The following is a 23,811-nucleotide window of genomic DNA, read 5'->3' on the forward strand; positions in this document are numbered from 1 at the left end:
CCAAGTTTATGACATTTTTATATGGACTTAGATTCAGTAATGGTTTTAATAATTAAAAAAAAAACTTTTTATGGCTACCTTGCTGGCTCAGTAGAGCATGCGAGTTGATCTGGGGGTTGTGACTTTGATCCCCATGTTGGGTATAAAGATTACTTTCAAATAAAATCTTTAAAAACAAAAAACAAGGGATGTCTGGGTGGCTCAGTGACTTAAACACCTGACTGACTTTTGATTTCGGCTCAGGTCATGATCTCACAGTTAGTGACTTTAAGCCACACATCAGGCTCAGCACTGACAGTGTGGAGCCTGCTTGGAATTCTCGCTCTCTTCTCCCTCTGCCCCTCTCCCATGCTCACTTGTGTGCGCTCTTCTGTCTCTCTCTCAAAATAAGCTTTACACACACACACACACACACACACACACACACTTTTTAGACAGACTCAAAACCATGATCAGTATTCTTATGATTAGATTCTGCTTTAATATGCCAGAGTGTTTTGATTGTAGAAATCTAGGAATTGAAATAAATATCTATTTACATTTCAGTTTCTATAAATAATACAGACCTCCCTCCTAATGTGTCAAACTATTCTTCTGAATTATAACATCTCACTATTTTATTCAGTTTCTGACATTTATGTTCCGTTTCTTCTGTTGCGAGGCAAGAAAATGAAAATTGGAACTATACAAAACATCCCAGATCTGTTTAATAAATGTAGCCAGTGAGGGGCACCTGGGTGCCTGTCTGACTCTTGATGTCAGCTCAGTTCATGATCTCACAGTTTGTGGGTTGGAGCCCCGTGTTGGGCTCTGCTCTGAGAGCACAGAACTTGCTTGGGATTCTCTCCCTCTCTCCCTGCCCCTCCCCCACTCATGCTTGCCCGTGCACGCTCTCTCTCTCTCTCTCAAAATAAATAAACATTAAGACATTTTTAAAATAAAAATAAATAAATGCAGGCAGTGATTCTTTGGGTTTATCCCATAGATCTCATTTATGGCCACACTTCTTGTCCTGTGTCTACTGTAGCCAGTTGTCACATGAAGCTCTTGAGCACTTGAAATGGGATTAATCCAAATTGAGGTGTGTTGTATGTAAATGTAAAATACACACTGGATTTCGAAGCATATAAAACCGAGTACTGGTTTAATAATGAAAATATTTTCTGTTAACTGTCTGTGAGCCATATGATTTAAAATTTCAGCATGTTGATAGATTTTCCTTAGTATCATCTAGCATAATACAGATCTTAGATTATAGCAAACTTTTGCATTTTTAGAACCATTAAAATTGTTGTAAAAATAGATTTTAATATTATCACCTAAAAAAACTAAGCTTTATCATTAATGTGTCATTTTAATAATTTTACATTTTTGGATTTATTAATTCAACTTTGAAGTTTTTTTCCCCCAGTGATTCTGTTTAGTGGTACTCAGTCACTGTTTATTGAAGAACTGAAATTGTCATCTCTTCAGAAGAGCCAAACCAGCCATTCTGCCTGTTTTGAGCTTCGTCCCTTCACCTACTCTCTATACCATTTCACGCAAGCTGCTGTCTTCTCTGGACTCCATTTTCAGGCCTGTGACATGGGAGTAATTTTGAGTCCCTCCCCTTCTACTTGATCACAATTCCCACGCTAGGGCAGGGATGACTTCCACTTATTCCCGCTGTGTCGCAGCATCCTACACAGAGACAGGCACTTAGTGGGAGCATGGTGATGTTTATTAATTAATAATGATGAAAAATGCAAAGAACAAAACCAAATCCAAAAACCAAATGTGATGACAGATTGCTGTCACCAGGTGGCAGTAGACTTTGTGGTCCGACAACCAGATTTGAGAGTATATTGAGCTGTTTTTTTTTTTAAGTTTATTTATTTTGAGAAAGAGCGAGCACACGTGCATGCACAAGAGCACAGTGGGGGAGGAGCAGAGAGAAACTCCTAAGCATGCTCTGCGCTGAGGCCCATGCAGGCTCCATCTTACAATTTTGAGATCTTGGCCTGAGCTAAAATCAAGATGCAGATGCTTAACCTACCAAGCCACCTGGGCATCCCTTGAGCTGAATTTTTGGTTTATCGTCACTAACCTTTATTATGGCATTGTTACAGTTTACAAAGCATTTTCACAATTGGCTTTATTAGCAAGTCTATAGACCTTAAACAGGTTCTTAAGCTCACATAGATAATGTTAAATATTGTCTCTGTTATGCTAATCTTTATACAGAACTCTTGACTTACATTAGCTCATTTACTGTTGAGAACAGTCATCGTTGGTATGAATTTATTCCAATTTTACAAATAAGGAAGCTGAAGATTAGAGAAGTGAAGCAGTTTTGTCTGCATTCATATAACTTGTAAGGTGGCCAAAACCCCTTCCAGGCATATCTGACTTCGGAGCCGCAGTTCTTTTCCACCTCCTAGTTGCACTATCAAGGGATATTTTACTTTGTACCTACTTATGAAAGAAGAGATAAGGATAAAATTCAATTTCATTTGAATATTGATCTTTACTTTTTATTACTATTTTTAAAATTCAAGTTAGTTAACATACAGTGTAGTATTGGTTTCAGGAGTAGAACTCAGTGGATATTGATCTTTAAATTGTTAATCACAGTCTAACACTTATTTAATACTAGTTTTGTATTGTAGTGACTTTTTCTGGTATACATATAAATATTGATATTTGGAGCAGGCTTTTGTAGTTTTGTCTCCAATTCTGAAATAGATAATTTTGACCTCCCAGATTTCAGTCTTTAGCCTTCAGGTGGTTCAGTGCTTTTTCCTTAGCATTTTCTCATATAACAACTCTCTTTCCCCCTTGCTGTTCTGTCTGTCCCACCAGTTAGGCCATCAGAACTAATTAAAAGCGTGGTCTTTTTTTTTAAAGTCTCTGTGATTTAAAATGAGTTCTAATCAATTCTGCCTTCCATAAGTTGATTAATGCAGAAAGGAAATACTACAGTTAACGTGGATATTTCAAGCACAGTCCTCACTCCTACTGTACTACATATTGCAGACCCTCTTTTTAGCCTGAAGGAGGAAGAAAATATCCATTCTCATTTTGAGAGAAAGTACCGACCTTTCCAATCTAAATGTATAGCTAATTACTAGTTATTACTGAAAATTTTAATTCTAATTTTAAGCTTCTGTATAAAGGGTATAATTTATCTGCAAATTTTTTATAGACTCCTTTGAAGTTCCTTGAAAAGACTAAATACCAGACAGAAGAAATCACTTAAAAATATGTAAAGATTTAGCTTAGGTTTATACCCATCACTAATGACCTATTAGTTTCCAGGATAAGGTGGATTTTACTTACCTTTTGGTATGGTACAAAACAAAAAGCCACATCTCTGTGTTTTTTATATGGTAGGAGTTCAGTTTAGGCAAGAGGCACACTGAAAAACATTTAAATATTACTTGTTCTTTATAATTTCTTGTTTAGATTTAGAGCCTTTATCCTGATGAATGTTGATTCTTTTTTCTTAGTGTACCTCGGTATGATCAGCCCCCTCCTGTCACATACCAGCCACAGCAGACTGAAAGAAATCAGTCCCTGCTGGTGCCTGCAAACCCGTACCATGCTGCAGAGATTCCGGACTGGCTTCAGGTTTATGCTCGGGCTCCTGTGAAGTAAGTGACTTTATAGCACAGAGTTCTGTTGAGGGGTGAGTGGAGCCTAAATGGAATCTGCGAGGTACTTAACCCACGTAGCACCATGTTTTTTCTCTTAATAATATTGGGCTCTTAAATAATATTTTACTTGAGAAACGGCTATCACAGGTTATAAGGCTATAAAGTTGAAAGATCGTTTACTAGAAATATAAGTTCTGTAAACATTTATTGAATCTTTGTGAGCAGACCTGAGCTATATTAGGGATACAGTGAGGAGTTTACATTCTCATGGGGGAGATTAACTTGTATATGAGTGATACATACCTTGTAATAAAAGTAAGGACCCAAGCAAGTCCTGGGTATAAGGAAGAAATAGCAGGATACAAGAGTGTTGAAGAAATAATATATGTAGTGGCTATAAGTTCTGAGATGAAATTATTTTAGTTTACTGGTAACTTTTTAGCTGTGAAACCCGGCCAGAGTACTTAACTTAGTTTTACCCTCTGTAAGTTGAGGATAGTAATGGTACCTTTTCTTAAGGTTATTAAGATTTCATTAAAATAGTGCATCTAAAGTATTTTTTTATCACAGTGCCTTGTATATTAAGAGAGCTTAGTAAAGATGATGATGATGATGATTGGGGGCAGAGGTATTGAAGAGTAGTCAAGATTGCTCAGGAAGGAAAGTGAGTCTGATTTCTGGCTCCCTCACCTACTTACTGAATGATCCTGAGCAAGTTTCTGAACTTAGAATTAAGTGTTTTTCCTCTACTGAACTATGGAGGATAAATGATCACATATTTTTAAAGCACGTAGCATGGTGGCTGCCTTGTGTAAGCACTTAAAATGGTTTCTTATTAGAACAAGTTGAGCTAGGAAAGCTGCACTGAAGGAAATAGGTGGGCCAGTTTTTAAAGATGACTGAATTTGTCAGGCTCAAAGAGCCTTTCTTGTCTGGGAAAACAGAAGCAGATACTCAGATCAATAACCTAATGTGGTAAGATTAGTAACATTGGTATACACCAAGTGCTATGATTTCAGAAAAGGGGGTGTTTGAAAGTAAATAGTTACTGATTATCCAGTGCTTCCCATGTATCTTATGGTGCTAGCTTTTACCTATGTTATCTCATATAATCTTTCTAAAACCATTTTACAGGTTAAAAAAGGGAGGTTTTAAAAAAATTACAAAATGAGGCTTTACCTCTGCTAAGATCATATGACTATTAAGTGGTAGATTTCAGACCTTTATCTCTAGTTGCAAAGATCATGCTCTTATTTTTTTGTCATTAATAATGCTCTTAATAAATTATTATATACTAAGCAGCTAATAAATTCTTATTACTTTGCTAAACATTCCACACATAATAATTGCATGTACTTTTAACAACTCTGTTAAGGTAACATTTACTTATTTGTTTTTATAGTCTTTTCATTCCTTTTTGTATTTCAGAAACCAAAATTATCAGCATAAAATAGCCCAAAGAAGAATTTTAGAGAGGATGAGATGATTGGATAGTGAATTTGGAAAAAAAAAATTAAATCTTTGATATTCACGTAACAGGAATGTAAAACCTTTCATATATATATATTTGAAATAGTAATTCTTTTCCATACTTTTAAAGGAGGATGATTATTGAAATAAAATTTGCATAGGGTTAAGCCAACTCTGATCTAAATTTTTGCCGTGCTCTTATGTATTGACCATCCGTGCATGTGTCAAATTTAAGCCTTGACAGTGTAATTTTTTTTTTAAATGCTTTTTATTTATTTTTGAGAGACAGAGACAGTGCAAGCAGGGAAGGGTCAGAGAGAGAGAGGGAGGTACAGAATCTGAAACAGGCTCCAGGCTCTGAGCTAGCTGTCAGCACAGAGCCCGATGCGGGGCTCGAACCCACGAACCGTGAGATCTGACCTGAGCTGAAGCCAGACGCTTAACTGACTGAGCCACCCAGGCATCCCGACAGTGTAATTTTTAAAAAGGTTTTAATTATAGATCTTATTTAGCAAGACATAAACAGTACTTTTCAAAAGTTTGGTTTTAGTTTATTTGAAATCAGGTACATAATTATCCATAGACATTTAGCTTGGTTTGGTGTCTGGGCCAACCTACTGAAGCCTCTTTATTTGACCATTATCTATACAGTATAGGAATGGAATAAGGAATCATGGCAGATGGACTTTTCTTCCCTTTTTCCCTCTGTTTTCTCTCTTGGTACCAGTTGACCTATCACTATGTACGGCCTTTGTTCGTATGCTGATATTATGTCATACATAATATGCATATTTGTATTTCTCTTAAGTCTGGAAGAATATGTGCCCAACTGTTAAATTTTGTTATTTCTGGGAGTTGATAAGATTGAGGAGGGTTATCTTCCTACTTTGTTATTTCTACTTTATAGTCATCCTTAGGAATAACAAATTTTTCCTTTTGCGGAAAAAGATAGTACATAAATGGAATTCCTCGCTTCTTATGAAAAGAAACAGACTACCAGAGATTATAGCTCTTTTTAACTCTGGTTCTGTGAGCTAGCTATAAAACTTTAGGAAATGAGCAACTTAGTTTTTTTCCCCAAATAGGTCAGAACTCTCAGACTAAAACAAGGAAACAAGTATTTCTTTATGGTTTAAAGCTTAAAACAAGAGTTTTAAGAACCTGTTCCTTTTTAGATGGCCCAAAAATTTTGTCCCTAAAAAAGATGGAAATAGTTGAGACTGCTCTGTCAAGAAAGGGTGAGCTGTTCTCTATGAAGTAAATAATGGAGAATCATTTACTTATCAAAGGAGAGATTTTAGCCAAAAAACTACCATCTTTTATCCTTTTGTTAACAGTTGCCAATCTAACTTCCTGAAATTTAAAAATTCTGTCTCTAGCAGTAATTTACCAAAATAGTTTTGCATATACTTCCAGAATTTGACCAGAAACAGATAATGTTCTAAATTTTCTATGAATTTTAGTAAAGTTGTATTTCTAAGACTACTCAGAAGTCTGTATATAATGCGTCATATGACTATAATTAAGCTGAACTATAGAATAAATTGTAAGGTTTAATATATAACAGGAAAAAGACCATCAGGAACATATTTACTTTCCATTATTCCTCATACACATATACCCCAACATCAGTTCCAACAGCACCGTTGTGTGGACTGTATTTTATTCCTTGTGGCTTTTTGGGCCTTCAGTGTTGTCTTGCCCCAGTGCTGGGTATGGGTAGAAAGGAAGAATATTACAGGCAGGACAGGCACAATGAAGGGACATATGCTCCATGTCCCTGGAGCTGTAAATAGTAGGACTTTTGGCTCCTTAAAGACCGCATCCACTAGAGTATGAACACAGATTTTTGGTAGGAATACAGCAATTGATGTTTACATGCATGGGTTATATATAAGATATATTTGAATAGAATACTACCCTAGGAAAAACTGCAAAAAGAGGTATCTTAAGTATAGGCTACTGAAGTAGTTTACAGCCTGTTTTCTGAATGATTTACCTGTGTATTATATAAGTGACTGAAAATTTAGCCTGGCAAATCAGATAATTTGGCTAGTTAAGAAGGAAAGAATGGGAAGTATTTACTTTTTCCTAAAAAACAAAACAGGCATATTGGGAAGTTTTATATGAGAAGGGAAGTAAGCCCATCGAAATAGGAGGCAAGACTTTGGACTGGAAATTGACAAATTGTACACTTTTCTCATTTCTGCTCTTCTAGAGTGCTTTTTCTTCTTCCCAAAGGATTTCCTGTAATTATTCTGATTTTGTTGCTTCTACTCAATAAACATTGCTGAAATGCCCTTTACCTATGGAATTCTGACTTAAAGGTTTTTTGCTAGGAATCATGAATTTGTTTCAAACAAATAAGAAAGAACTTAACCTACGTGCATGGCAGAGGTTTTAGGAAATACCTTATAACTGTTATTTCATAGAGGCTCCTTGAGTTATTTCTTGTAGTTTCTCTCTTATTTATGTTGGAGTTTCCCACTGAGGAGAATATAAAGCTTTCTACCAAGGATACCTGTTAGTAGATTTGCAGCACTCAGGTAATTAAATGGGTAAATTCAGGATCCCCAAGATATATTTACCTTGTGGTTTTGCATATTATGCTCCTGGTCTTCCTGGTACATGTACCCAAGTTGTACGGAAATATGTCATTGTGCCAAACACAGTGTGTAGCTCATACTGGCTGTTCATTATTTGTTTACGGTTTCCCTTTTTAAGAACCCTTTTTAAAACTATATTAGGTGATACTTTTGGAAGAAGATGGTAAATGAATTACAAAGAATCATTGGGTAGGAAATATAAATAACTATGAAAAATAAATTTACTAGAATTTACAATCAAAGTCTCCTGTCCTGCAGTACGATTTGAGAAGTATAACTTCAGTATCATAAGTATATGACTTGCTGTAGTTCAAACTCTTTGTCTAAACTTAACATTAAAAACCATCACTCTCTGCCTTTCTGATTTTTTAGTCACTAAACAATTTTGCAAGAGAGATATAGCTTCTTTAGGTTTCAGCCTTTTCATCTGTAAAATGGGAAAATTAGGTGATGTCTTTAGGTCTTTCAATTCAGAGTGTAAATTACTGCTTTTTATTCCTTATTACTCCCCTCTCAGTAATGGAACCAACTTACCACTGAAAGACTAAAAAGCCTTCTAAGATATATGTAAATACAATCTTACATGAGTCCTTCTCCACACACTTCTACTGTATACTTACTCTCATTCTGAAAAGAACTTATTCTTCCCTTTCTGCCTGAGTTTTTCTGTTTTGTGTTTATAGTGTATACTCACCTCAGGAAAAAAGCCCACGAATGTTGGATCCTCTTCATTCTTTGAGTTCCTTGTTTGCTATAGTGAATAGCATTCTTCAGAAAGCTCTATCAATGCTAATGACTCAGTGACTTTGCCATTTTTATGTATTATTTTCAGGCACAATGTGGTCTAAAGCATTAAGTTCCTGATAATTAACTTTAGGTGAACTTATGAATAGCATTAGCATGTGTGCTTTTCTGAAATTATAGAACCACAGTGGTTGAAATCTATGCTAATTGTCTAATGTTACCTTTAGAATAATTGATGAAAGAAATGGGTTTTTTTAACTTAAATAGAAATGAAATATCATCAGTTTTCTCCTCTCCTTAAAAAAAAGTCTATTTAAATAAGTTAACAAGTCAGTTATTTTTAATTAAAGCTTATAATTTGTTAGATATAATAAGTTGATCTTTATAAAAAATAAATTATATTGTTGCTATAAGTACCTATTTATGTGTGTGTTGTGAACATATGCATGATTATGTTTTAAAACAGATATGACCACATTCTGAAGTGGGAACTCTTCCAGCTGGCTGACTTGGACACATACCAGGGAATGCTAAAGTTGCTTTTCATGAAAGAACTGGAACAGATTGTTAAAATGTATGAAGCCTACAGACAGGCTCTGCTCACAGAGCTGGAAAACCGCAAGCAGAGACAGCAGTGGTATGCTCAGCAACATGGCAAGAATTTTTAAGTTAATTTTTAAAATAAAATTTAGGTTTTTGTAAGGGCTTTAAAATATTTTCACAGATAAAAAAACTGCAAACAAGTACTTTGGTTAATAAAGGCAGCTTTTTGGAAATGAGAAAATTATAATTTTACATGTATTTTGTTATTAAAAGTATTATTTTATTGAGCAAAAAAATGTTTATTGTTTTAAGAGCCAACACAGCAAACACTTCTTAAATGCTATATATTAGAAACTGCTTTGAATATTCTCAGTGGCAATAAATGCAGCAAGAAATGTCATTGTAACCAGATATTAAATAGGAAATGATCACTTGGTAAACTCTTACAGTAGCAGTACCTTTCTTTAAAAAACAGAACCTATGCAGTACCTGAAAACAGACGTATACTGCTTTATAATGTGGAATACTGTCTGAAATCAGATGGTTTAAATATTATCACTGCATAGTTCAAAACACAAAATAGGATTTGGGACCGTAATTGTAATACATTGCTATATATAACGCATAGGGTTCACCTCCTCCCCAAATGTAAAGAACCCTTTTAAAACATGTTGAGAACATGCTGGCATGAAAGGGTAAAGGGCCTGTAATCTTTCAGTAATAAATTTAGGCATAAGGCCTTAGCCTGTTTGGGAACGGTGTATATAGCACTCTGAGCTGTTATCGTTTCCTTACTTGTGGCCAGGGCCCTTACAGCATGTAGCAGCGTGGCTCTGATGAGACAGGGCAGGGTCCGGACAGCATACCGCACACTGCCATCCCGAGAGACTGGGGTGAGCTGCCAAAAATGACAATCAGGGATTCGTTAGGAAATCTTGATCATTAAATTAATTTTACATATTTTTTATCTTCTGATAGTTTGTCATGGAACTTTAAGACCCATTTCCCTCCCAGTTTTTTTTCCCTTTTTAATAGTTATTAAGATATTGTTCGTCATTAGTGCAGTACATTTGACTACAGATAAATTTATGGCATTTTTAGCCTATAAATCTCTAGAATTCTGTGAATTTCAACAGTAGTTGAAGTAGCTCTTGTTATAATTACGTGTTGTAAATATGTAAATACATGTTTAGTTTAGGTAATCTTCCAAAATACAAAGCACTCCCAGTTAGTTACCAGTGAGTTTGAATTGATAAAATGTTGAAAATGTTAAATGTTTGATTTTATATAACAAGCTTATTAAATATATTTTTGTGGAAACTGAGTGTGTCATGTTTGAATCCATGTCTTTTACATAGCGTTGTAAATATTTGATTTTTCCATATAGAAGGCCCAAAGACAAAGGAAACAGCATAATGAAAGGGATATTGAAAAATGAAAATATGCTAGTGGAATTTGAGCAGTTGAAAAGTTATTTTTCAGAGCATGTAATCAAACTTTTCAGTCTTATGAACTCTCACACAGACTTCTATCTTAATTATTCTTTCCTGTTACTACTTACTTTGTTTTACTATTTAATTAAACTTAACCAATTCTAATAAAGTTAGAAATTACTGTTTTAGAGCTCCCAAATTGTAGAATTGCTGGTTTAAAAGAACTGAAAGGTACCTTAAAAGGGATTAGTGTATGTTTCTTAAAGTGGAAACGTGTGCTTGTAATGGTGTTAACAGTGAAGAAAAGGAAATTTAATTTTTAAAAGAGAGCTAAGCCTTTATCATTCTATATTTAATACCTCCCAAACATTTCCAAATTCAGTAAGCATTTGTTTTTGATCTTAGGAACCAGAGTAAACTTTAATAATAGTTCACATGTTAAAAGAATAAACCTATGAAGAATACATTTCTTTGTGTACCAAATGAAAAAAATATACAATGCAGTGAAACTCAGGTACATATACAAAGTGATTTTTTTGTGCATTTTGATCCAGAAGTTTATATTCTATGTTAAATCATAATATAAAAGCAGTATTTAGTTATTGATAAAGCAACTGAAAAGCTCTCTTAAATGTCTTTAAAAATAAAAGCTGATGGTTTACAGAAGATGACATTGATTGAATCAAGCCTGCTGAGTTATGATGCTGTACTTAAACAGATGACTGGGAAATAATTTTTAAAACTCTTCTATAGAAATTAAATGAGCATATCCAAACATGGAGTAATATTACTACATGGTTTAATTATAACCCAGTAGTAGAATTTAGTAAATTCAAGCAGAACACATGTACTGTCATCATAAATAGACAAATACTTTAAATTATAACAGCGTATTTGAGGACAAAATCAGGAAACTGTACATGTCAACAAAATGATATAACCATGCATACATATATCTGCATATTAAACACTGAAGTAAAAGAACTAAACCATTTCGAAGTTTTCAGAGGAGCTTGGTATTTTACTCTGTCCTGATAGAAGCACTTTGAATGTTTGCATGGAGACAGAAAACTGAGTATTTAACTGACAATCGGTCATGCACCTGTATTTCTAAACATTTGGATTACATTTTCTTCTTTTCTGATTGTTCAGTAGATTCTGACTTTGGCGCAGGAAAAGCTTGATGATACAGATGTCTGTGGGTTGCTGCTGCACTGTAAAGCTTGTATAAAGCCTAGAAATATAAGAATCAAGATTATAAACAGATGTAAAATTTTTCCTTTTTAGTGTAATTAGTTTATGGTACTATATAAAATTTAGCATGTTAAATGTGGGATCTTTATCATTAATCTATTTAAGATATAAATTAATAACTAATAATCTTAGAACTCAAAAGTATTTTCATCTCTCCAATGTGTATATATTTTTGCTTTTGTGGATTGATCTTTGTAGTAAATGTTTTATTCTCAGATTGCATTTCCAGTTACCTTGCACACCTTTTGGAGGAGAGCTTCCGAAACACTGCTGCAATTTAGATACGTGTTGAGAACTCAGCTCATAACTTCTGACTGCCAATAGCTACTTTATTATACACAGCTAGGCCACTTGCTGTCCGGCTTCCTTACAGGATTTTCAGAATGAGGCCATTTTTATTTTCCATTATGTCCTCCTGTGGTCATGCAAATAAGCACATGTTGCCCCTCCCCCTGCCACGCTAGGATCCTTCAGTTAAACATGCTCTCTTGCCTTGCTTCCATTGCTTGGTTCTTATCTTACATTTCTCAGAAGCATTAACCTCAGAAAGCCTTTTCTCATTAAAACTGTGATTGTTCTTTGTGTCAACAGTGTTTGAATCATAGAAATTTTTACATACTGCTTTAAATAAGTGTCCATAAATATTTTTGTCCTTTTTTCCCCCCTCAGCAAATGTCTAAAATTCATTCCCCTCTGACTTTCACATACTGAACACCCAGTTAAAACCAACTTATGTGATGTAATTCTGGAGTCTGTAAAGAATTTGAGTATTTTTTAATATATATTTTTTATATTTGTTTGAGAGAGAGGGTGGGGAGGAAAGGGACAGAGAGAGAGAGGGAGACACAGAATCTGAAGCAGGCTCCTAGGCTCTGAGCTGTCAGCACAGAGCCTGACACAGGGTTCAAACTTAGAAACCATGAAACATGACCTGACACAAAGTTGGACGCTTAACCAAATATGCCACCTGGGCGCCCCTCCAGTCTGAATATTTTTAAAAGTTGGATAAAAGCTTGATATCCTTTAATTGTAACCAATGCCAAGGAAATTCCATTAGTTTTTATCTTTTTGAAGTCTCTATGGCTGTTTTCTTAGTTCTAAATAATATCAGTTCTATGAATGTCTATTGGTATAACATGGTATACCATATTATGATTCTAAAATTCAATTTAAACCCTGTTCTCTTAAAAGCTTAGATTCTTATTTTTTTAATGAATTTGTTTTAGTGAATTTTATATAATTATTTTTATTGACTTGTATTAAATGTATCATTGATATTAAAGGACATACTCCACTTATATGTAACAGCAGAAACTGAGGAAAGAATTATGTGCTCTCTCTAGTTGTTTAAGATCAGTTTTGCTTCCTGAAGATAAAGACCAGAATAACTCCAAAGAGATCACTTTTCTTATGTAACAAATGATTCCTTCCTGCAAGCTCAGATTCTTTACTCAGACACAGCTGTGCCCATATGCAGGAGAAATGAACAATTTACGGGTCCCGTCTGTGGCTAATGTTAAGAAAGTCAAACTGCACACTGGCCAGGAACCTGCTTACAGTAGTAAAGGTAATGGTCATTCAAAAGCCAAAATTAAGAACAACTTCTAAAGGTTGTAGCTCCATTTAAACATTCTACTAATTAATTTTCCTCAAGATTCATAACTGTATTTTTGTTTCACTCCCAGTAGAACAAAATATACAATGTTGAAACTACAGTATTTGGAAATTTTGGGGGCACGTGAGTGGCTCAGTTGGTTGAGCACCCGACCCTTGGTTTTAGTTCAGGTCGTGATCTCAGTTCATGAGATCGGGCCCCAATACATTGGGCTCTCCACTGACAGCATGGAGCCTGCTTGGGATTCTCTCCCTCTCTCTCTACTCTCTCTACTCCTTCCTTTCCTCATGTGTGTGCATGCACATGCTAACAAAATTTAAACAATTCTTTTAAAATTTTCCACACATCCAGGAAACAAAACATAACATAATGGTATTCTTGAACATCAACTCTGTTTCATATGCAGACAAAATCACATAAGATGTCTGGAATACATTTTTTAAACCCATGTTTAAAATTCACAGTTAAAATGGTGAATCTTAGAAGAACACAGGAGCAGTTAATTACCAAAGATTTCCTAATCTATATTGAGATATCCATTAATGGCTAGCCAGTTTATAAAATAAGAACATCATAATTTTTATAAATATATAGGTCTTGATTAAAAAATTCAACTTACCTCATTTGTACTTCCCTGTGGCAAAGGCAGTTTAAAAGGGAAAAAAGAAAAGTATATATCCTGCTTCATTAATAGCATTATGATAATTCAACTTTGTTTACAGTATTTATGAGCACTTAAATACTCCTACAAATAGTTTGTTAAGATTACATATTTTATCTGAATCTTTTATAGAACCCAAGTCTATATTCCACATAGGGCTCAGCATCATATTCTACAAGGGTCTTGGAATTGACTTCAAAGAGCCCCTCTTCAGTCTTATGAGGCTGAGGAGCTATTTGATGAGACTGTAGGTCAGAGGATCCAGTTTTTACATGGTAAATTCATTAGTTACAATTCTATTTTAAAGAGTATCAGTAAGTATAAATGCTGGGAGAATTGTAGGTATTACTACCTGCAAACATAAACGTTCGAAAGTCTTAACTCCAGAATTCTATGAAGAATCTCTATTTTAGCTTCACTAAATGCTCCTAAATTTTCATGAGGATGACAGAGTGAGTTCATTATTGTTCTAGGTGTGTTTATAATTGTCTTCCCTACCCATAGTCAATTATTTGAACAATGGACCACAGTGACCCTGACTCTCTAGGTTATGGTTAATTGAAACAAAGGACAACAAGCCATGACCAGCTGATCCAGAGTTTGACCTGGACTGCTGTGGCCAGGTACAAATGTCTAGTTCAAATAGATACAATCTGAAGTAATCAGATCTTGCTTTTAGGAGATTGTACGAAAAGAGACAATAGTACAACAACTTATGATAGTGGTTCATATATACCCCTAACTAAGCCAGCTCTCACCAAATGGTAGGTTTTATGAAGTAATCTTAACACATAAACAAGTCACAATCGGCTCAAAAAAATTCAGCTGTGGTTTCTCACACTTCCTTTAACATCTTTACGTTTTAGGATAAATGAAAAACCACTGCCCAATCCATGGATATTTGAAAATACTGAAATGCTAACTGGGAAACAGTTGTGTGGGACTTCACATATTGTATTAGAGTTTATATCTGGCCATTCTGACAGATTCTAAAGCCCATGAAGACTGGGGCCCAAGTCATGTTCACCTGTTTATTTCCAACATCTTACATTGTGTCTGGTACATAGATGGCATTCAAATGTGTGCTGAAATTGGCTGGAAAGGATGAAAAGTATTCCTACCTGGTCCCACAAGGCTGCAGCCACCTGGTCTATTACAGCCCCCAGCTCTCGGTATTCTCCAGAGTACCGGATGTATGCCCAGGTGCACAGGGTGATAAGAGTCAGTCCCATTATCATATTGCATAGGCTAGCTATGATGTCCAAGCCAATGAATCCAGTCACACCGGCAATCACATAAGTGATAAAGATGACGACAAACAGTGTGGCTGGGGTACGAGCTGCATGGAAGATATTTTTGCTATCATTGTGCTTGATATACTGGATGTAAAGTTCATCTATTTCACTTTCCAGCTGTTGCAGGTAACGCCGGCTAAATTCCTCCCCACCCATCTTCTTCACCCCTCGGAATAGCTTCACAGATTCTTCCTTAAGCTCCAAATGTTTGGTCTGTAGGTCGTTAGGTGCCAGAAATGGTTTGTCACCACCACAAATCTGTATCAGATAGAGAAGTGCCGTTTATGCAATGCAGAGTAAGATTCACAACTGTGTCAAAATCTTCCACTTAGCTATTTGAATTTGTTAGAACACAGAAGGAGTCTTTTATGTTTTGTCAACCCACATTTGCACCTTCCATATCAGGCATCACTGTAAGAGGGACCACTACTTTATAGGTGACTTATATAAAGCTATTCTTTTTTAAAAAAATTTTTTAAATGTTTTGAGAGAGAGAGAGACAGTGTGAGCAGGGGAGGGTCAGAGAGAGAGGGAGACACAGAATCTGAAGACAGGCTATAACAGAACCCAACGCAGGGCTCGAACCCACGAACTGTGAGATCATGACCTGAGCCGAAGCCGGAGGCTTAACCGACTGAGCCACCCAGGCGCCCCTATAAAGCCATTCTTAATTTTTATTCTCTTTTTTTACCTGGAGAAAAAGATCCAAGACTTAATCTAGGTTCCTCAAGATGAAAAGGCATGATTCAAAGTGAACTGCAAATGGAGTTCAATCACAGAGTGAATCCAAATTCAAATAAACTATTTACATACAAGTTCCTCTAGGAAATCTATTCCAACTACACTCAAGTATTTTTAACCAATGAGATTTAACTTAAAACAATGAGCAATGCTAAAGTAAAATTATGAAAAACATGTTCTTTGGCAGTTTTACTGATTTTGTTTGAATGGAGCCCTTTCAGTAATTTTCTTCAAGAGACCAAATGGAAACATATCAAATGTTCTTTGACCACATTTTCAGTTTTTTTCAAAAGTTACAAGGGAAATCTCAGTTACCCATACCTTTCACTTTGGTTATTTGAGATTTAACTATATGAAGCAGACTCTATTCTAAGTACCATTTAAGTATGTTGTAAACACCATTCCATATATGTGTTTCCCTTGACTCTGAAGACTCCATCAACTTTGGACATAATTTTTATCATATAACATTTTCAGGGGGAAAACATCCTATCCGACTAGTAGATATACACAGTAATTATTAGATGCAACCAAATTTGAATGTTAAAAAGAGGAAATAGAGTATGTAGAAATATTGGCCCTGAGGTTTAATTTCTTTTTTTCCTAACAGGTTTTTATAGTTAAGATAGAAGTACTAGAATTGTTGTATGAAGGGAGGTATAGTGGAGATGGTAGCACATTATATTAGTCACTAGAACTATAACAGTGGGAAGAAATGGCCAAAAAAAGAAAAAGAATAAAAAAAGTTTCTCTACTATAGAGAGAACACATTTAAAATGTTTTAACACTATGCATAGTGTTCCTTTCCTAAAAAATATTTTAGGAATACAATAAATAGAAATGTGATAAACACAGGCTGAGAAAGAAGTCAAAACCACTTTTTTGCATTTGTAGACAGTGTAACTTGGAAGAAAAAAAAGAATGATCTCTTGAAAGAAATACTGATTTTATTTAAAGCATAATTTAAAATATTAGTTAATTCTTACCTCTTCCATCTTTTTGTTGTATGTATCCTTGGCAGTTGCTACTGCTGCTAAATTGTTAGCTTCTGCTGTGGCCTTTGGACAAAGTACAAAATATGATGTAAAGTGAAATTCGTATTTATTAAACTTTCACAGGCAATTCTCATTTCTGAGTATTATGTGTAAGAGATGTACAAGAACAGAGGGTCATGAAATAATTTGAAAGTATTGAAGTATTTCCACTACATTTAAAAAAATTAGTAAAATTAAAATTTCAAAATACATAAAACATAGAAATGTATGCAGTAAGTCATAGTTCTAAAAATGAATTTTCATTTGGAAGATTTTTCTTCTTAGAAAATATTTGTAACTCTCTCACAAAACTGGGGGGAAATTAATAAACCCAAACACATGGGAAATAATATACAGTACATTTTATCTATATTCGTGTACACACACACACACACGTCTTAGATTTAAGGACTGATCCTGACAGAACAATGTATCACTGACAATAAGGAACTTAATTTTTTTTAAATAAGACCTGGACCTGCTTTTCTACCTGTTACATCTAAACCACAGTATGAGTCTGTTTTACAAACCAATTTTGTACAAAGAGAATGAAAACTCTTTGTTATAAAGTGTATGTCGGGGTGCCCGGGTGGCTCAGTCAAAGCATCTGACTCTCAGTTTTGCCTCAGGTCATGATCTCTCAGTTTCATGAGTTTGAGCCCCACTTCAGGCTCTATGCTGGCAGATTCCCTTGCTCTCCCTCTCTCTGCACCCTCCCATCCCAACTTGCGCTCTCTCTCAAAATAAACAAACTTAAAAAAAAAGTGCATGTCAGCACAAGTGAAGCTCCTCTATGTGTATATGACACTGTTTAACTTAACACACAAACAGCAGTTAACAGAAAAATAATCTTCCAATATTATTCCACTATTTTTATTTGGCAATTTCTGACAGCCAGATTGGAGCATATCTTTAGCTCTGCATAGCATAAAGATAAGGAAAGCTTAGCTTTAGTGACAAGTGTTTTTAAAAATGTCGTGCCTCCTGATAAACAAATACCTGTAACATGGATTTGGGATGTGGTAATTCTTCACCTTGATAGATCTTTATATAAGCCTTAAAAAAAAAGAAAGAAAAAGACTCACGTTTAAGTAATTCCATTCACTATTTCTCTAACTCTGTTAAACTGTAGTCTAAGGTCTAAAGTCTTGGCAGTTTTAGGAACTTCTCTTTCTCATGTGTTAATTCCCCCTTTCTTAGTCCCTGTTCCCTTTTCCTGAAGTGGGCCTTTCACCCAACTCCACTTGCCAATCCTACCCTTCTTCAAGGCTTAAGTCACTACCCCCTTCTCTAAAACCTTCTCAGATCCCTCTGCTAGGAATAACCTTCCTTTTACATTTACTCACAGGAATTTGGACCTGCTGCTGTCCTCAGCTTTATGGAAGATCTGACTTCTGTAAGGTCCTTAGTCTCCTACTAAGTTCTAAGCTCTTCCATAGTGCTATGCACAGTGAGAATTCAAACCTTAGATAGTTAAACAACATGTCATTAATTGCTAAGAGTGAGGAAGGTAAATAATCAAACAGGAGATATGTGAGGTATTTTAAATGACAAATATGTGAATTTTAAAAATTGATAGTTTAGTCCTTGGAGCATCACTCCACAAATGAGATTGGTTACTGACATCCCCCAATATATATGGGGGTTGGTTAAAAAAAAAGGTGTAGTATTTGATGCTACCAGAGCTAAAAAATAACTGTAAATTTAAAGTAACTCCACATCAGCCTGTGGTGCAGAGAGAGGAAATGTGGAAGAATTTTCTCTAGTAGGAAGGTAAAGGACAGCCCCTTTGGGCAAATCCTCAGAATGAAGGTAAAATTCTGTATGGGTCATGACTGAGGACTACATGTTATGGACCTTAAAAACACCTCCTCCCCCCACCCAAAAAACTCCAGACTTTACTATCTCTCAGATAGATATTTCAAAATATACTTCTCTGAAGATAAAGTTAACACTAAGAGTTTTCTTTACAATTTTAATTTCAGAAAGCAAGCTGCTCTTGGGAGTCTAATGATTTTATCATTTTTATAGATTCCTCATAACTTTGCCCCTCTATTACAGAGTCTATTCTTTTAACAATGCTCTAGAAACGAGAGTGATACCTTGAAGTACTCCACCAGACCTCGGCAGGTGATTTTGTTCCCATTGATCTCTTTAATATCCAGGCTCTCAGGACTAAGTAGCCAAGGAATGAGTATTTTCAAGTTTTTGATGAATTCATCATCTATTTCTACAAGTAAAAGCATATTCATCATTATTTTAAAAATTCAATTGAGTCTTCCCAGGCATACAATAAATAACATATCCTTGATTTCCTTCACCTCTTCCCAAGTGATAAAGCCATCACTCACTTTCCCATCATCTAAGCAATTCCTGAAACCCACTTTTCTTGGATGAATGCCTAAACTTCTGCTGGTCTTTACTTCAACTACATGTTTATCTTATCTTCTACCCATAAATCGCTTTCTTGATGTTAAACATCAAGCAAATATTTTACACCCCATTCACATAATCATTTCATATATTCTGATGAGTGAGTTGGTGGTTTTATATATACAGGCTCGTAAATGGGGAAAAGACCAGATACTCACTTGTTTATAAGATGTATTCCTGCCAGAAAATGTATGCAAAAATTGCTCTGTTTTTTAGCATACCCACCTTATGAAAAGTGTACAGAACTGAATAAGGTGTGTTAACTAAGACTCAAGTTCAAAAAGATAGTGATGGTGACGTGACCTTTGGTAATGAAATTCACCCATACAATATCACATGGTAAGAAAAGGCCATGGAGGCAAATCAGGATGTCTGAGTTGTTTACCTATCATGTTTAGGACAACTGATTACACATACCACATGTTACAGCATTAGGTTCAAGTTTAACATAACATATTTAGCAAGGTAGCACAGAAAATACATATTCAGAGAAGTCTTTTGAACACAGTGATAATTCCTAAATCATTTCAAAAGATACGGAAAAATACACCTACATAAAACGCAAGATATGCCCAGAGATTTGATAGCTATGTAAATGTAGTAACTGCCTATAATTTTTGGAAACCTGAATTTCAGCAGAGTCACTGAGTTTTCAGGCTTTGGGACTGGTGATTTCTGAGGTCTCAAGAAATAAGATTCAACCCTGTAGTTGTGTTTACATTTTCCTTGCATGTTATTACAACCCTACTATACAAATACTAGTTTCCATAAGAATTCACGTTTTTCTTCTCTTGCTTGCTGCTTTTATGAGATGCACATGCATAATGTTGGAAATCCTTCAGACTTCTTTTATTTCATGTTTCAAATGCCTTTGAAATTTTAGTGCCCAATCTTTGATGAGTACTTGTATTGGAGTTTATTCAAAATAAACAGTATTTTGCTGTTTGCATTGTACCAATTCTTATTGATAATTATGCTTTGTATTATATATAGATTTATTCAAATGTATTTATTCAAAGTTATTATTGCAGTTTGCTTTTCAGTTACCAATATTCACTAACAATACTGATGTCTGTATTATGCTACCACATGCATCTGTATTCACTGATACTAGTAGGCTTTTTGCCATATCACCTTGGTTTTTTTTTTCAGCATTTGTAGAATATTCCTATATATCTTGAATGCATGAATTCTTCCCAAATTTCTGTATAAAACAACATTTCTCATTAAAATCATTTCTAACACATGCACTTAAATTCCACTCTCCACCCACTCCCTTATAAAATTGGAATGGAATAAGATACACCTTTATCTCATGACCAACATGTGTGGTAATTATCATTAAAGTAGCCAGCACATAACCACATATCTAGATTAAAAATCTGTTCTGAAGATGGCATTAGCCATAGTCTTTGTTCTCACTGAGACCAATGCCAAATACCCCAATTCTGGATTCAGATAACACAAACCAAAGACAACATACACAAGCGGCGAGCTATTGAACCATCAGTTCAACACAGTACACACATGACCCGGAACATCCGCAGGCCAGTTCAGATCAATTTACAGAGGTGTGCTAATTAGCTCTGGCCCACTACAAGTATTCAAATAAACGTGTGGGGAGATCACTCCTGAGGATGCTGTTCTGTTTTCAACATTCCTTTGCCACCAGAATAAAACTCTGCTAGGAATTCAGGGGCTAGGCCGAAGTGGCACCTGTCACAACACCTGGGGACATGATGACATACTCTGTAAGAACTCTGCGGGACAGATGCACTGGTGTAGCCGCTGTGTACGTCAACCAAGGAAGAGATCTTAAGATTACCTGACAATTCATTAGAAACACCTTAAAAAGCCATTCCCTTGCGGTAGTGTTTGGCTATGCTTCCTGAACTCTAACTGAAGCTGCTAAGGACGCGTCTCCACAGTTTACGATGTGGTTGCCTGGTCACTCTGCATGTGGTACCCTAACACAGAGCAACCTCAAAAAAAAATAACTCCTTATTAATTAACAGGTTAGACTGACTACACTAGGAGTATTCAGTGGGCACTTGGAAAGAACTCATTGAATACAGCATGAATGAGCCTGATCTTTTTGATTTCCTGGTGGGAAGCCACTAAATCAACAGCAGCTATGTTTAATCATACTATTATAAATTTCACAGAACACTGGAAATGGTAAGATAACATTTTCAATAGCAAGGGACCACGAATAAATAGTAATTATAACAATTCTTACTGTGCATAGTGAACTAGAAAGTATTTCTGTAAGTTTGTGAAAGAGTGTGTGGGCACTCTCATCAAAGAACAATTTTTGCACAACGGCTTATTCCATAGAGGAAGAAAGTGGTGATTCAGATGCCAGCCTTCTGGCCAGCAGCACAGCCAGTGGACAAGGCATCCCGGATAGAACTCACATCAAATTACAAGACTCAGGACAGGATGGAAAAGCAGTGTAGATAGCTGACTTTCAAAACTGCCCAAGGAGAAACTGAGGCTAGGAAGAACACTGTGGCACACATATTCAGCAGGTGTCCTAGAAAGCCTCATCAAAAAGCAGTTTTGATGGGTGCCTGACGTTGCTTTTCATTTCTTTTTCTCTCAGGCTAGCCACTTTGGTAAACTCATAATTATGGGATACCTGTAAAACAACAGTGTAGGTTAATATATATTTAGATATATAAGTAAAATTTGATGAGAAACAAATCTGTTAAAAAATGGGGTTCTTGGGGATCCTGGGTGGCTCAGTCAGTTAAGCATTAGGCTTTTGATTCCGGTTCAGGTCATGACCTCACAGTTCATGAGTTCAAGCCCCACACTGGGCTCTGTGCTGGCAGTGTGTGGAGCCTGCTTCGGGTTGCCTTCCTGTCTCTCTCTCTCTGCCCCTGCCCTGCTCATGCTGTCTCTGTCTGAAAATAAATTAACTTTAAAAAATGGGGTTTTATACCTGTGTGGTTTATCTTAAACCCTCTCCCTGAGCTCTTTCGTTGGAAAATGTATCAGTTAATTTAAGAACTGTGGCTGTACACTGCACAAATGGAACAAGCCAGAGTACTTTTGTGTCCCAATAAAGGACTGTTGTTGAAAAGCTGCCCCTCCCCTGCCTGTTTACAACTCCCCGACTCCAGAGAAGAAAGAGGGGCCTTGTGGAGCCCTTTCTTTACACAATTTATTCAAAACACATTGACAGCGTTAGGTAATTGCACAGTATCAAGAGGTCTGTGTGCTCATTAGTGGGTTGGAATTCTTAAGTGGCAGTGAAATGATAGGATCCTGGAATTACTCTATGAATATGTGCCTAGTGCTATCTGTTCTATTATATAAAGATCATTTAAAACACGTATGGAAATACTGATGAAATTTGAGGTTCTATTCATGATACTGTCATAGTTAAATATAAAGTAACTGACTATAAATGCCATGGATACAGGGGAAAGAAAGTAAGTTTGCTTTTCAAACCTGCCAGTTCCGTAAAGTAAATATATGTTATGTTGTCCCTTTTTAAGATTAATTTTGAAGCCCTTTGAGAACGGGTGTGCTGAAAAGCTTGTTATGTCACTGTCTCATCCCCCTGGCATGATGCAGAAAGGCCACAGGAAATTAAGCAAATATCTGAACTCAGTAGTATGCGTGCTCAAGTGCTAGTCCTACAAGTAAAAAAAACGTCAGAAATGTTTTCATACTACTTTGTGTGAATTATAAAGCAAATATCTAAAGACCTGGTGATTATTAGAAACAATTAACTTCTATTTCTTCAGACCCCTACCATCCACCTCACCTGACCCCTTTTCTAACAAGTTGAGATTCTTTGGAATCTTAAAATGTTAGGATTGCCTCTCTTTTTGACAGACAATTACATACTATTAGAATACACTATTTCAGAAACACTCTAGTGCTTTTGGGTTTTTCAAAAACTGGTCCTCATCTATAAGAGGATTTCATTTTTTGTAAAGGTTTTAATAATTAAATTCCTTGGTAGCACTTTTAAAGAGCTTGAGTTCAGAACTCAATGTTTCAGAACTGCAATGTTTCTTTCAATCTTTAATGCTATAACTTACCATAATAATTCTATAATTTCTCGTACAGCATTCCAATAATATAGACATCTATTTTTCTCCTCTAATGCAAATAAGGCAAATTAAACAGGAAGACAATAAGGAGCATTTCTCAATGTACAGACATAAGCAGGAACCTCTGTGAACAGGGCAGAGTAGAACTTTGCCTATTTTCTCCATGTACGTATTCAGTACCCACGGAATCCTACAGCTCACCAGGGAGGTGCTCCAGTACCAGCCCAGGATTCCTTGTTCTCCTGACAGCTTTTAGTCATCAGCCTCACACAAGTAG

At 35.7% G+C, this 23,811-nt stretch overlaps 2 protein-coding genes across 7 annotated transcripts in view; one reads left to right on the forward strand and one right to left on the reverse strand.

The window, feature by feature from the left end:
• The window catches only part of SAV1 (salvador family WW domain containing protein 1), a 40,479-nt gene that overhangs the window by 15,233 nt on the left and 1,435 nt on the right, over positions 1 to 23,811 (forward strand). Inside the window, exons 4-6 of one of the 4 annotated variants that reach the window (XR_003913056.1) lie at positions 3,489 to 3,632; positions 5,064 to 5,174; positions 8,922 to 9,004. Coding sequence is in view for 3 of the 4 variants with exons in the window: in XM_029951086.1 (XP_029806946.1) it covers positions 3,489 to 3,632; positions 8,922 to 9,123 (346 nt within the window). In the remaining variant the exon portion in view is untranslated. Of the gene's footprint in view, positions 1 to 3,488; positions 3,633 to 5,063; positions 5,175 to 8,921; positions 10,323 to 11,901; positions 12,295 to 23,811 lie in introns of those variants that run through there. The other 3 variants (XM_029951087.1, XM_029951085.1, XM_029951086.1) reach the window with 3 other exon arrangements.
• The window catches only part of ATL1 (atlastin GTPase 1), an 83,671-nt gene continuing 70,602 nt past the window's right edge, over positions 10,743 to 23,811 (reverse strand). For 2 of the 3 annotated variants that reach the window (XM_029951083.1, XM_029951082.1), the window contains exons 10-15: positions 19,134 to 19,261; positions 18,031 to 18,087; positions 16,984 to 17,055; positions 15,083 to 15,514; positions 13,920 to 13,934; positions 10,743 to 11,665 (exon numbers count right to left, since the gene is read on the reverse strand). In XM_029951083.1, coding sequence (XP_029806943.1) covers positions 11,555 to 11,665; positions 13,920 to 13,934; positions 15,083 to 15,514; positions 16,984 to 17,055; positions 18,031 to 18,087; positions 19,134 to 19,261 — 815 coding nt within the window. In that variant the 3' untranslated portion in view covers positions 10,743 to 11,554. The remainder of the gene's footprint in view (positions 11,666 to 13,919; positions 13,935 to 15,082; positions 15,515 to 16,983; positions 17,056 to 18,030; positions 18,088 to 19,133; positions 19,262 to 23,811) is intronic. The other variant, XM_029951084.1, reaches the window with a different exon arrangement.

Source organism: Suricata suricatta, chromosome 9, assembly GCF_006229205.1.
Source record: "Suricata suricatta isolate VVHF042 chromosome 9, meerkat_22Aug2017_6uvM2_HiC, whole genome shotgun sequence".
In the NCBI taxonomy this organism is placed as follows: Eukaryota; Metazoa; Chordata; class Mammalia; order Carnivora; family Herpestidae; genus Suricata; species Suricata suricatta.